Here is a 15,374-nt window from a genome sequence, read left to right as displayed (position 1 = left end):
AAATCCATAAAAATTGAAACAATATTTGGATTAGAAAATGATTAGTGGTGAACCACATCATCATGAAAGAGGTGACCAAACTATAAACGTTTTTCCAAGATAATAATGATAATGATATGTAGTGGGACCAACCTTCTTTCTCGAAGCTGTGACTCAGTACGTCCTGAACAGCTTCATCGGTTGCTTCAACAGTGTGCTCCCTCCACGTCTCACCATTGTCCGAGCGCAGAATCACGATTTCCCTCTCCTTTCCTCTCAGAGACCCAAAGTGAGGAACTTCAATCATTACAGGTCTGCAACAGAATTTTACCGGGATTAGGAATATTGGATCAGTTGAAAAAACGTTTACTCCTACACTTTAAAAACGCACGTTTTCAATAGTGAAACATTGATCTTAAAGCTAGTTTGATTTCCCAAAAGCTAGTTTGAAAATCTGGTAGAGCAATATGAATTGTAATCAAGTTACTGATTTAAATAATTATTGAATTTTCCATTTATTTCAATAGGTTATTTGAAAGTTTATTGCATAGTACCCTCTTGATTGTATTTCAACATGACTAGTTTCGGCCAATCACAACTAACACGCCATAATCAAGTGTTCATTAATTTTGACACTTGAACTTTCAAGGGTGAAATCCTTTAAATCCCAGTCACACAATGACGTGATTAGCCGAGACTGGTTGTGTCTAGCATACCAGTTAAACTTAAATACTAATAAGAGGGGACCTTACTAGTAATTCTATGCAATTAAATTATTAAATTATCCAATCATTTGGATACACCTTTAAGGAAGATACCACTGACTACAGTCCAGACTACTATTTTAATTCATTACATTAATAGTTTAAGAATGTAATTAAGTTATGAGTCACTGTCAAATCATTGAATTGATCCATTTTTACTCATAGACTTATTGTATGATAAAATAATACAAACTTGATAATAGACTATTTCAATAGTATTGATCTGAGTTGTTCATTAAGGTTGTTCGGAAGAGCTGTTTGAAACTGAGGTAAAATGAAATGGGATCAAATTGAATAACAATTACAATTTAGATATAAATTACCTATATAGAATCACTTCACTCATATGGGCAACTTCAACTTGATTTGGTTTTAACTTGAAAATGACCAATGGTCAAAATATTTTAAAGTTTTTAATTAATGGGTACTACAAGATTTTATTGATTACCTATATATTATTTTTCACTCCTGGATATGAATGCCAAACTAAAGCGATGAATCTAAAAGATATTAAAAGATATATTTTTGACCAAGCGAAGTGAGGTCTAAGATTCAAGTCGACGGTTTGACATTTCTCTTAATGTTTAAAATTTTGAATGTTTGAATGTAAAATGTTTAAATGTACAAATGTTCAAATACTTAAACGTTTAAACGTTTAAATGTTTGAATGTTTGGATGTTTAAATGTTTAAATGTTTGAATGTTTGAATGTTTGGATGTTTAAATGTTTAATGGTTTAAATGTTTAAATGTTTAAATTTTTAAATGTTTAAATGTTTAAATGTTTAAATGTTTAAATGTTTAAATGTTTAAATGTTTAAATGTTTAAATGTTTAAATGTTAAATGTTTAAATGTTTAAATGTTTAAATGTTTAAATGTTTAAATGTTTAAATGTTTAAATGTTTAAATGTTTAAATGTTTAAATGTTTAAATGTTTAAATGTTTAAATGTTTAAATGTTTAAATGTTTAAATGTTTAAATGTTTAAATGTTTAAATGTTTAAATTTTTAAATGTTTAAATGTTTAAATGTTAAATGTTTAAATGTTTAAATGTTAAATGTTTAATGTTTAAATGTTTAAATGTTTAAATGTTTAAATGTTTAAATGTTTAAAAAACGTTTAAATGTTTAAATGTTTAAATGTTTAAATGTTTATATGTTGCGCATTTACGGCGAAACGCGGTAATAGATTTTTATGAAATTTGACAGGGATGTTCCTTTTTTAATTGCGCGTCGACGTATATACAAGGTTTTTGGAAATTTTTCATTACAAGGATAATATAAAACGAAAAAGTAGCCTCCTTCATACGCCAATATGAGAGTGAAAATCAGACTATAGAATTATTCACCATAAATCAGCTGACAAGTGATTACACAGATGTGTGGAGAAGCCAGTCTATTGCTGTATTTCCATAAGGTCTATAGTTTCAATCAGGTACTTGTGGATGAGAATACTGCGTGAGGTCTACTGTTCACAGAACTACTAGTTATCTGGATATTAAGTACCGTACGATATACGATTCTAATATTCGAACTGTTTTGTTACTTGTTGCCAGCACACAAACCAATAAGGTTTTGCTTGTAAAGCCGATTAATTAAAGGCGGATGCGGTAGTTTGTCCCGCTTGAGGTAGCGGCACGTGACACGCATCGGCATGGCGGCGCGGCGCGGAGGCACAATCACACGCACGCCCGAGTGTCGGCAACCGCGCATCGCCCCGCCCCGTGCGTCCACCAGGAAGCTCACCAGGAAACTGCAACACAGCACAACGTTGTTTTATTCAATTCAATTGCACAGTACAAGCATAAAAACAGTGGTGCAGAGAATAAATACTCTTCAAATTAGCCAAGTGTATGATTTAGTATGTCTTATTTCTAGAGTTAGTGTAGGATGTGTGTGATTGCTTAGTAACATAAAAAAACAGAGGAGTCCGAAAAAATATATACACTCTATGATGAAGATAGAATGATTCCAAACTGACAATGGCAGTCTACCACTCACTCCTAATGTCACACATCCGTTATGCTATTTTCGTGTGGGGTAGGTTCTGCCAGAATTTGAAGATACTGTTTAAGCTTCAAGAAAAGGCTGTGAGGGCAATTAAAGGAATTATATTAAATAAAAAGACTAAGAAATTGTCAAAAACCACAGATTTTATTGACAGTTAGAAAGACCGGTTTCGGTTGTGAATCTCTGATAAACTGAGTTCACCAACCGAACTGGTCCAAACTGGTGTAACAACCGAAACCGGTCTTTCTAACAATCAATAAAATCTGTGGTTTTTGACAATTTCTTAGTCTTTTTATTTAATATGAATGATTACCACAATATCAACTTCTCAACTACACAAAAAGTAAAGGAATTATGTTAATAGAGTGTTGTAGAAACTATTTTAAAGAGCCAACTAGGTATACTAGTTCCCTCAAATTATATATATAAGGTAATTATAAACGTCAAAATACTATGGCTAGAAATGCCGATATTCATAGATACAAAGCTAGCAATGGAGGAGAATATGCTTCACTTAAAGTATTAATTTATCATGAATCGAATATGTTTGTACCAGGAACAAACAAAATGAACTGTTCTTAATGGATTAGCACTACGTAAACATAAATCGAAATACTTTAAAGTAAATTGTGGTAGCTCAACGTACTATTCTAAGCAAAGACGAACTAGTTGTCTTATCGTTTATCTTGAACCTTGATACAAATCAAAGTTTAAGAAGAAGTACTCTACACTATCTAAGAGAAAATCTGCATATTCAAATTACAGTATTCAATTTTGAAGAAAGATTGTTACTTACTTTCGCCATTGTAGTTTCCTGGGTATCCAAATAGTAAGCAAAAAGCAAGCACAAAGCAAATATATGATTATCAATATTATAGAGCAAGTTTCAGCTTACAACAGCTATTGATCAACATAATATGTTATAGATTGATATGATACATGATATAATTGTGTCACACAGTAAAAACCAAGCAAAATAGAGAAACTAGTAAATCAACGAGAGAATTCCACAATGTTACATTCCGTAACATTTTCGAAATTATTAGTTTTGAACAGATTTTCGAGTAAGTACACTTATAGAAAATATTCTAAGCTTGACTACAACAGAATCAATAATCTCATGATTCAGTAGTGACTATAAAGAACTTCCATCTTGTAATGTTAGAAATAATCTTGTTGTTGGTAATTGAGTGGAATATTTCTAATTAATTTATTAATTTAAGCCATCTAAATTCAAAATTTATAGTTTTAATGTTTATTTTGGACCAAAATTTTATAAAATTGTACACGTGATATTCTAACCTTCTTGGAATTTGTCACCTATAAATTTGGAAGAAAAATAGCACAAGGACTACCTTATTATTTTATCTTCCAATGTTATTGCATTAATGTCATTTGCATTGTAAATAGATAAATAAATAAATAAATGTATCGAAATCAAAAACCTTCAAATAGATACAGGCTCCTTATAATAGCTTATGTGTGAGGTTTTCCTCTTTTTTCTTAATAATCATTGTTAAAATAGATACAATATCATTCTAAACTATGAATGATTGGGAAAGGAACAACATGCTTAAAGCCCAACACTGTTCGTTTCCCAAATTTAGATAGAAATTGTCCAAAAATGAACGAGAAAAACAAACACCAAACCTCATACACACACACTTTAAAATGGTAAAAAATAATTAGATAAGAAGTTTGGATGAATTATTGAGAGTCAACAACCAGGTAGCCCGAAGAAGGTTCAAGATAAAAAGCTCAAACATTCTATTAAGAGCGTATATGGCGTTACTTAAGAGATATGAGCAGCAAATTGAATTTGTTCAACTCACCCAACATGAAGAGGATGTTTGGCGATATCAACGTTATCTGGAGTTATGAATTGGTTGTAATTCTCCTTCAGGTGTTGAGGGCTGATTGTGTCATCAACGGCAGTGGGAGGCACTGGAACAGAAGTCATAACTATTATTTGATTGATTGAAACTTTTTTTATATTATTAATTATCAGTTTTTTATTAATTTACTGTTTGATAATTATTATTAATCACTTTTAAACAACTAAATTGCGACATAGAAGTCAGGTATTTATAAATAAAAGCTATTAGCTTCTACTCACATTAGTAGAAAATTGAGAAAAGTGATACAGTTTTCAATGAAACTATGAGGAAGATTAATGGGACATTGAGACCAACAGAGACTGAGTGGTTGCCTGTGCTTAGTAACATCATGCCTCCAGATCTCAGAAGGTTGGAGAAGAAGAACAAGTTCATTTCCCAGTTGCAACACATTCATGAGGATCTCCCAGTCTCTAGAGATTTGGCTAACCCTCCATCAAGGCGCCTCAAGTCAAGAAGATACTTGAGACTTGACGAGCAAGAGGAAATTAGAAGTGCAAGGGAGTTATGGAGACTGAGATGGTTGAAGGGAGAGGTCAGGAACAAAGGCCTTGTGGATGACCCTAATGACATTGTTCCTGGCACCCAGCTGAGACGTAGAGAGTGGTGTGGCCTTAACCGGTTCAGGACGCAGGTGGGAAGGTGTGCTGAGCTGATGACAGCATGGGGATACACATCTGATCCTCTGTGCCAATGTGGACAAATCCAATCAATGAACCACCAAATAGCTGTCGGCCCTCCATGATGCTGGAGAAGATGCGTGTCAGTGGCTCCAGAACGTTCTAAATTCTATTGGTATTTGAAATATTAAGTGTAAAATTATGTTTTTTTCTAATTTTGGCCTATGTATGCATATATATATATATATATATATATATATATATATATACTCACATTAGTGGAGCGCTTTCGGACACTAGGCCCTTCATCAACACTGTGTCCGAAAGCGCTCCACTAATGTGAGTAGAAGCTAATAGCTTTTATTTATAAAATACCTGACTGCTATGTCGTAATTTAGTTGTTTAAAAGTGATTATTAACAAGCAGTTCGTAATGGAAACAAACATTGAAGAATAATTATTAATTGATTAGCATTTCAATAAATGCAATTTCTCATTAATTTCCATCTGAAACTTCTTGCAATTCCTACATACACCATCTGACTCACAAAAAACTTTATTTTTAATTAATATTACTTCTGATGTGCTTCATTATATACGAATCGATTCAAATCGTTTCAATAGTGGCACATATTGTAATACATTTCAGATTGTTTTTTTTTTCAATATATTAGAAGCATTTGCTCCAGTAAAAACTAGACTTGCATAATGCAACGATTTCATGATTATTAAAAGTTTATAATAATTATGAGTTGATACTACCATAGAGAAGATATAACATGAGTAGATATCCCATGGTATAGGTCATTTATGTTCCAAATTTCAAGTCGATAACTGTCGACTACTACACTACTAGTGGATCATGTTAGGATGAGTCATTTGCACCCTAATTCGGCAGTATCGTGAGCTATGTCGACTACTGTCTATTATTACTGTTTTGTTGTGGGGTAAGAGTGTGCCAACGGCACAGTATGAGAGACTAACAGCGTCACATAGCTTAACAAGAAGAAACTAGTCCAGTCAAATGGTCGTTTTTCAAGAAACAGCCCTGAAAGAATTTTTCTCGACGGTTCTATATGTATTTTGGGGCGCTGAATTCGAATCTGGAATTTTCTGACACGCCAGAGGGCGGCTTCACCCCTAAAACCCTTGAAAATTTCGGACTTTTTCAAATCTTATCATTTAATCTCGGAAACCTTGAGTTTTCGAGAAAAAGCATTCGCTACAAAATTTAAAAATGAGAAAATTTCCAATGAATTGAGTGGTCGCGCAGGACTCTTACCATTTTTGGTTTCGGAGCTACGAATTTTCAAAAAAGGGGTATGCCCTTTTGCGTGTCAGCAAATTTCAGATTCGAATTCAGCGCCCCAAAATACATATAGAACCGTCGAGAAAAATTCTTTCGGGACTGTTTCCCTAAAAATCGACCATTTGACTGGACTAAATACTTAGACTATCGGCTTGAGTCAACATTGAAAATTGGGATAAAACGCCTTATACAATATCTTTTCTCTATGATACTACACAGTCATAATTTGATTTCGGGTTTCTTCGTGATTTAAAAAATTATAGAAAGTACAGATTGAATTAATAAGTGTTTGATGGTGGATAACGAAAAAATTCCAAATAGACCAGTAGATAATTTTTCATTCTTACCTGACATGCACTCGCGATTAGAGTCAAATCTTTCATCACGAGTAACATCAATGGGCAACGAATCATCACCCAGACTTTTCATTTCGTCTACAGTCAGATATCTGTAAGGCTGCTCACTCAACAATGTATCTTCACCTGCAATCAAATGAGAAATACATTTATTTCTATGGAGCCACATTACGTAGTATCACTAGTACTAGTATATATTTATATTTATTTATTCGCAAAACATATTTACAATACAATGTTTATACAAAATTGAGCCACGGGATACACCCAAAACGGCTTACATAAACATGAGTTTTTTATACTTATAATAAAAGGGTACTAGCGATTGTGTGGGAAAATACATGTAGCAGTTTGTTTCAATTTAAATATGTTTGAACCCTTCAAGTAATCCTGATGCAGCTATTTTTCAAGAATTTAGTATTGTATTCCCTGCATACATTTCTAATGAATATTAGAGGGGCACTTCACTTCAGTTCTTGGAATCACCTGAGTCTAGTGGTCCAAAGAGAGTAAATGTAGGCAGAGAAACACACAAATAAAATAAAAATATAAATCTTAGAAATAGCTTTAATGTCCGAAACATGTTGTGATAAAATAATTTGAGAGGGTACAGAGATTTATATTAAAAATAGCCCTAAAGGAAAAAGACAAAGAAACACAATTTTGATGATATGCTATGAAGTGGAAGTAGGAAATATTTTCCAATTTAGTTGGTCGAAGTGGATCTTTCAAATAGGTTATGTTCTCTCACACTCTGCCACTCTATGACGAGATACAGATGGACTTCACTCAACTTCTTTCCTCTTCACTAGCCCTATCTTCAACTTTGATTCAATCTATGTGATCTGATTATCTAAATTGATTATTTTCAACTGGAGCTTGGCAATTTGTCAAATATGAAAAATAATAATCTAATTCAATCTCTTCAGCATTTCCTTGAGGGAAGGAAAAAATCTATGAAAAGTTTGTGGTTCACTTTGTTTTAGATACACACTGTGTATCTTTGTGAAAATTAAAAAAAAAACACTACTTATAATGATGAAATCAGGAATTTATTTCATCATTATAAGTGTTTTTTTAAATATTAACAAATATACACAGTGTCTAAACTACAACAAAGTGTTTCGCCATGGAAAACAACATCAATATTTATTCATTAAGTCCTTCGTGAACTAATATTCATCGGAGTTGATGTTTTTTGAACACATTGAATTATTAATTTCACTGGTGGTTTGAAAAATATTATTATAAGGTGACGAACAATGATTGAAAAACTTAGCGAAGGGAAAGTAGCTTATAGCTACTTTCGAAGCTACAGTTTGAACACACTTCACTTTTCTGACAACACAACACTAGAATCTGATCCACCAATTTCTTCGGTTTTAATTACTCAATGTTTAAATTATCAAATACTTACTTGAGTGAAAAGTAGGTTCAGTAATGTATTATCCAAAACTAGTACGATTACGGTAGCAAATTTTATATTTCACCAATTTTCCCAACTCTATATGATCAGAATACTGTAACACAGGTTTATTCACCACAGAGAATACTCAAACTGGAGTGTATTGAAACATTTTGGCAAGGCACCAGTGGAGCTACGTTGAAACCCAGCCAATTCGCCAAAGTAATTCCGTCTCATATTCTAGTGAATTAGAATCAGTGTGATCATCAACCGTTGTATAGCATTCAAGTTTGCATTTGTTGACTGACAAATTAGTTTAACAGTTAATTTGTAACATTTGTAAATTGTTTCTATTTGGGAATAGTTTTGAGAGTACAGTAACTGAAATTACTTTTAAAAGAATTTGATTTTATAAAAGTAGCTATCTTGAAACTATTTAAACAAACTTTTGAATGTTTTTATATAATATTTCTCAGAAAATGAGCCTGATGTATAAATTTCATAGTTTTCATAAACTTGATTTATTTTTAATAATTTTATACCCTATGCTTCAATAAATTTAATGAATCAACTTGATGTTATAAAAAGAAACATGAGCAAATTTGTTGCTATTTACAAAACATGTTCACAATTTTTTTTAATAAATCTAAAACAATTTGTAGCAAAAAAGTTGTTGTTTATTTATGTTTTCTATAGGGGCGCTAGGTAAGTTGATCAACGGTTTTGAGTCATATCACGTTGAAACTGTTATTTGACATTTTATATGACATGTTTAAAACGTGATTCCTCAGTATCATCATGATTGTGAATTCGTATGGCTTTTATTTGGTGTAGAGCCCCTTACGGGAGAGTCCCACCTTGCTTGAATCAATGCAAATTTAATTCATGCCTGTGCATATCATTTACCCTGTTAATTAGTCTTACAATTTAAACTTTATATCAATTAATCACTCACAAGACACAAGCTACTCATTATAGAGCATCCTTCTCCGCAAAAGACCCTAGAACTGGAATATTCATGCATAATAACCATTGATTTTTACAGATGATGCCACTTTTGATATAAATGAGGTTTCTTGATAGTGCATTGGGCGAGATATAATGATACTTATCCATGATGAAGGCACAATAATAGTCTAATTAAAAATGTATTTAGTTCAATTAAAATTAACTCATGATATTAGACTATATTCTTGTGTTTTCATTAAATATTGCGGTTTGTTTTGGCGTTGAGCTGTAAACCTTCTTTGATATTTGCTCTCATAAATGTATCTGACTATGTCGTCGATATATTTGTATAAATGCTCACGAAAATATAGAATGAATTGAATTGAACCTCTTGAATTATTGTGATATTCTCATGTACCGTACTGTATTTCAAATAAATGAAAGAGCTCATATAATTCAATGTCTGACGATAAATTCAATTTTCTGATCGAAATCACTTTTGAAAAAAGCAATACAACTATCATAGTATAATACATTACATTTACTCGTGTATAATACAATACGTTTCTGTCGGATTTGGTGATTGAATCATGCTTTTTGAGAGCAGTTAGCAGGCAAACATGAGGCAATGCAGGGAGGTGAACTACTCACGTGTAAGCAAAGAATCGCCCTGATAGTAGGGCAAGTAGATGTGTTGTGCATGAGCCGGCTGACCAAACATGCCATACTCCATGGAGAGCACGTCACCTATCATTAAACACATACACCGTGCAAGTTAGCGTGCATTGCAACAACAACAACTGCCACAACATTGCCTACATTACACCGCATCAAACACCACCAACATACCTAAATACACAAGTGAGATAGAGTTAGGAGAAGAGTCACACACATATCTAGTGTTCGAGAAAGCCGACTAGAATTAATTGATAAAGGATATTAAAATGAATTAACATAGGATATTGCAATGAATCAACGAAGAATATTTAAATAATTTACAAATAAACAAAATGATACAATGTATTAACAAAGGATATTTAAATAATTTACAAATAAACAAAATGATACAGTCATAATAGGTACACCTCGAATAAGGCTAAGGTTACACTGTGATTTCTAGTATTACGATTACAAAATACGACTTCTAGTATTGTAGTATTCCAATGTAAAATAAACCCCATTGTCTCTAGTTGGATAATATTCAATGACGATTTTCGAAAAGCATGTTAGATTGGGTAATTTAAGAATAGGTTGAATCATTTTAAAAAAATCACATTTCTCCTACTATAAGGAATGGAATATGATAATTAATTATTGGAATTGAAGGAAAATCTTGAGAGTCTAGAGATGTTAGAGGAGCAGCGTTTTATCCATGGAAAACTAAGATTTTTATAAGTCAGTGTAATGTTAAAATTATACTCTAAAGTGCTCTTGAAAATCATTTTTTTAAATAGATGCTAGACTTTCTGCACGTGTAAATTGTAGGACCGAGTGAACACCCACATAACAGAATAAAAGAGAGTTATTGAAAATTATTTATATATTTATGGACTAACAACTTAATGGAAAATAGAATTTCTAAACTGATCACAAATATTATCTTGAACCATAATAAATATTTTGAAAAAAAAACATAGTTATTAACGCATCAAGATGAACAGAGTTCTCATGCTAAATAGACGAGGAACTGAGGCCGAATTGGAAAATGTTTCAACTAAATTACTTTTTTTACAATATTCGAATTTCTGATTGATTAACGGTTTTTTAGGGGGGGGGGGAAACAGAATGGATACCAATCTGTATACCAATTAGCATAGTCTATTGGATACCAATTATTGAAAAGGAAAATAAATTCACAATAAAGACCTAATTTATCCGGGATGTTTAATATGTGAGTTTATATTAAATCGTTCTGATAGATAGTATGTATCTGCATACATTAAATATCACATTATTCAATTCACTTGTTTAGGGACATCAATTTATTTACTTTTTCATTCAATATCTATTCTTCAACTACCAAAGTTACAATAACGTGATAGATTTGTTTGCATAATTATTTTGGCTACAATCTGGTGCATCTTGAGTTTTTATCAAGGTTGAGTGAGATAATTAGTATAAAAACTGCACATATAGTCAAAAATTTGATCAAGAAAACATCAAATTGGATTTAAATATTCAGGAGGAGTTGATGCAGGGAGAGGATTAACATAGCATAACATACATCAAAGGTGGGATAGGTACAGGTGGGAAATACGTTGATCCAATGATCAAATGAACCCATTATTATGGCTCGTATCTAGATTTATTAATTATTGATACAATATGAATTATCGGTACACAAGTAGCCTAACAAGAGAAACGATTCTTTCAATTTGAAAATTTCTACATAAAAGTGGAGCAGAATGATTTTTAGGAAGAAATACATTATGTTCATAATCATTAATCTTGAATCTTATAACTCAAACTTTGGAAAATGGATTTTGTACTAAAGTTAGTAATTGGATTATTTTTAAATTTATTTTGAGAATCTTCCGTATTTTGATCATTTTCCACTTTACTTAAGATTTAAATTTTTCATTTATTTGGACAAATAGCTTTATAAGATCTATGAATCATTGTGCACTCCATAGAATATATGAGCCAATGTAAATGGTTGATCATTCCAAAAGTTGAAAATCAACTAATGCTCATTCAACTAGAAAAAAGAATATGAATTGAAATTTGCTGTAGCGCTTGAATTTAAAAAAAATCGACCGTGAAAGCATCATTTCTACAGCAATGCTTGCCAATATCACGCTTGTTCTTTAAGCTATAAGCAAGACTCGACTTGAGCAAAACAACAGGCCATATTGCATTAAATCATCATTCCAATTTTAGGTGAAAAAATTACCAGATTTGATAGATACAGATTGCTGCACAATATACAATTAGCATTACAATTGAAAAAACACTCAGATTGTTAAGAACAACAGCGTGAGTTCAAATTGAGAATAATTAGTCAAAAGCTCTAATCACTTTATGTACAGGACGAAGATGGATAACGATAATTAGGTTTGGTATGTTAGTGGGATTAGCATACCTCCTTCGTCTTCTGAATCGGACATGAATGTTTCCTGCATTGTTTCCGGGGAGACCACTTTGTATTTCTCCTCGGATCCAATGGCGGTGATGGTGGAAGGCTCTGTTACACCTTTCAATGCCTCAACGACACTGATGTAGCCCAGTTTCTGGGCAATCGAAAGAGCGGTCTGTCCTTGCTGCAAATCACAATACAATGTACATTAGACATGGAAGAAGGAAGCTCCAAAATTAATCACATTTTAAATAGAAATCATCCCTTTGAATGGTGGCTCAGATTAGACTTTTCATTTCAGGATGCTAATGAAAACTTCATTGGTGGTACATCATCTAGATTATTGCATTTTGATATTGGAATATAAAAGATTTTTCAGATGTTTTGCTGAAGTCAAATAAGCCTAATAATGAGAGTTGGTAATTTATTAATGATTATTTATTTATTAGGCCTGCAATAAGTACAATCACTACCGAGAATGATCATCAGGCTCAATCCTAAAACTGTTCTTATTTTAATTTATACAACACAGTCAAAAAAAAAAGGATATGAGAGTCAAGTGACTTTTTATGAGTGACTTCCACTTCCCTTTTCATTTGGTGGTGCAAGTTCATTTATTTATTCATATGGCTTTTATAGGCAGAGAAATTCTTTTGCATTTTCTACTTTGCCTTATTACCCAATGTCATTTGCTATTTGCACTCAAGTTTAGAGGTTAGATATTATTCTTCAAGTTTTATCACTAAAAATTCACACTTCCACTTCCTGAGTCTTAATTTTATGGAGTTTAAAAGTGAGAAAACTTATTTCTGGTGCAAATGAAAACTTCTTAGTGGTGTGCTATTAATATGATTGCAGTGTGGTATGGAAGTACAGTGGATTATTCATAATCACTTTTCTTTTTAGGGCTACTGATTATTAAAACACAATAAAACTTATCAAGTACCCTTTGTTTTATTGCAACACTACTAGTTTCAACTCTTCAAGAGCCATTTTCTAGTGTACATTTGGAGCCGATTTCCGAGCTCGGGAAATAGCTAAGTTCTAGACTTTGAACAGCTGGAGTCAGAAAATTGGCTTTCCGAAACGGGGCGTAGTCGTAGTTTTTATGATTTTTATTTTATTTTCTCATTTCCATAATTGAAAAAGTTTTTTCTTGACGAAATTAAACATTACTAAATAGTTCAATATAGCTAAAACTTTACACTATTTTCTCTTTATTTTATTTTGTGTTCAATTTTTTAGTTTTTCGAACTTCAATTTAAACGTGGACTACGACTATACAGTTTACATTTAGATTTACACTTTTGAATAACAATTGAAAAGTTGAAACTAGTGGTGTTGCAATAAAATAAAGGGTACTTGATAATTTTGTATCGCTTTAGATTTTCATCAACATTTTCAATAGTATCATGATTTTAAGAGGTGATCATTTAAACGGTGACTTAAAATAGTTCAATTTCTCATTGGGTGGTGTTGCATTTGAAGGCACTTACAGTTGTATATTATGTATGCATTTGCACTTACAGTAATGCATTTACAGGACTCCAGTCCTAAACTTACAAGCCACTTGAGCTCCACTCAATTTCGTAGCTCTATGCAGCGAATAATAATAATTATTATGAGTGCTAATGGTGACTTCCACACCTCTTTTCATTTGGTGATGCGAATGAAGAATGTCATTGAAACCCAAAAAAGTTTCATGTTTTATAGGATAAATGAGTATATTATTTACAGTATAAATATAAATCATGTGAGTGTATAAAATTATTCATCAGCTTTAGAAGAGTAAGATGCTAGTGAAAGATGACTCACATCGGTATTTTCATTGAACAGTGTAAATGAAATCTTCATTGATAGTGCATCATCTATATGATTGAAGTTAAAATTATTAAAGTTTATAAGATTATTCAGCAATTTTGGAACAGTAAGATACTCGTACTAGTGGAAGGTGACTCACATTGGTCTTTTCATCGGGTGGTGTATATAAGATATTCATTGAAGTTCACTTGATTGCAGTTTGATATGAAAGAGTACAAGATATTCAAACTGTTTTGAAGAGTCGGATGGTAACTTAAATTGTTTTTTCATTGGGTGGCGCACCGATCTCGGTAATTTACATTTGTCTTTTCATATCGTGGTGCAAATTAAATCTTAATTGGTTGTGCATCAACCAATGATAGCAGTTTAATATAAAAGTATACAAGCTATATTGGAAAAGTGACATACGTTGGTCATTTCATTGGGCGGTGCACCGTTGTGGGTGACTTATATTGGTATTTTCATTGAGTGGTGCAAATGAAATCTTCATTGATAGTGCATTGAAACATCTGTATGAAATCGTCATTGTGGTACAACATGAATAATAATAAATAAATAATAAATATATATGATTGCAGTAAGATACGGGAATGTCCAAGCTGTATTGGAGGAATGACTTACGTTGGTCTTCTCATTGGGCGGTGCTCCGTTGTCGAGCAGATGGCTGACTATGGTGGCGTGGCCCTGCTGAGCGGCCTGATGCAGCGGCGTGTAGCCGACTGCTGTGGTAGCTCCTACGTCGCTCTGCTGTTGCACCAGGAAGCGAACCATGTTCAGCTGCCCGAAGTGGGATGCCACGTGTAGCGGCGTGTAACCGGCCTAGAAACCAAAACGCAGTTTTATTAGTGGAAATTATCGATTACCAAAGAAAAGTTTGACACAAAAAAGGAATGTTGATCAAAGAAGATTTATGATTTTCATTGAAGGATAATATTATTCTAACTTACTACTGTTTAAAAAAATAGTTTTTATGGTTACTAAGTTATCACTCCTAATCATACAATATTATCAAATCTAGCCTGGTAACCGAAACATAGTTTTATTATAGTTTGATATTATCTTATCATCTATTGCACAAGAAACGTTTGACAAAAAAGGAATGCTGAACAAAGAAAATTTATGATTTTTATCGAAGGACTAGCCCGAGCTCGGAAACCGGACCTAAGTCCAACCATATTAACCATAACCATATTT

At 32.5% G+C, this 15,374-nt stretch overlaps 1 protein-coding gene across 1 annotated transcript in view; it reads right to left on the bottom strand.

The window, feature by feature from the left end:
* LOC111064079 (ankyrin-3) overlaps positions 1-15,374 on the bottom strand; it is a 63,854-nt gene that overhangs the window by 8,619 nt on the left and 39,861 nt on the right. Inside the window, exons 15-21 of the mRNA XM_039420489.1 lie at positions 14,802-14,999; positions 12,366-12,543; positions 6,922-7,056; positions 4,584-4,695; positions 3,548-3,565; positions 2,307-2,494; positions 133-351 (exon numbers count right to left, since the gene is read on the bottom strand). Coding sequence (XP_039276423.1) covers positions 133-351; positions 2,307-2,494; positions 3,548-3,565; positions 4,584-4,695; positions 6,922-7,056; positions 12,366-12,543; positions 14,802-14,999 — 1,048 coding nt within the window. The remainder of the gene's footprint in view (positions 1-132; positions 352-2,306; positions 2,495-3,547; positions 3,566-4,583; positions 4,696-6,921; positions 7,057-12,365; positions 12,544-14,801; positions 15,000-15,374) is intronic.

This window comes from Nilaparvata lugens, chromosome 2 (genome assembly GCF_014356525.2).
Source record: "Nilaparvata lugens isolate BPH chromosome 2, ASM1435652v1, whole genome shotgun sequence".
In the NCBI taxonomy this organism is placed as follows: Eukaryota; Metazoa; Arthropoda; class Insecta; order Hemiptera; family Delphacidae; genus Nilaparvata; species Nilaparvata lugens.
Note: the sequence above shows the minus strand (reverse complement) of the source record. Positions and strands in the feature narration are given on the sequence as shown.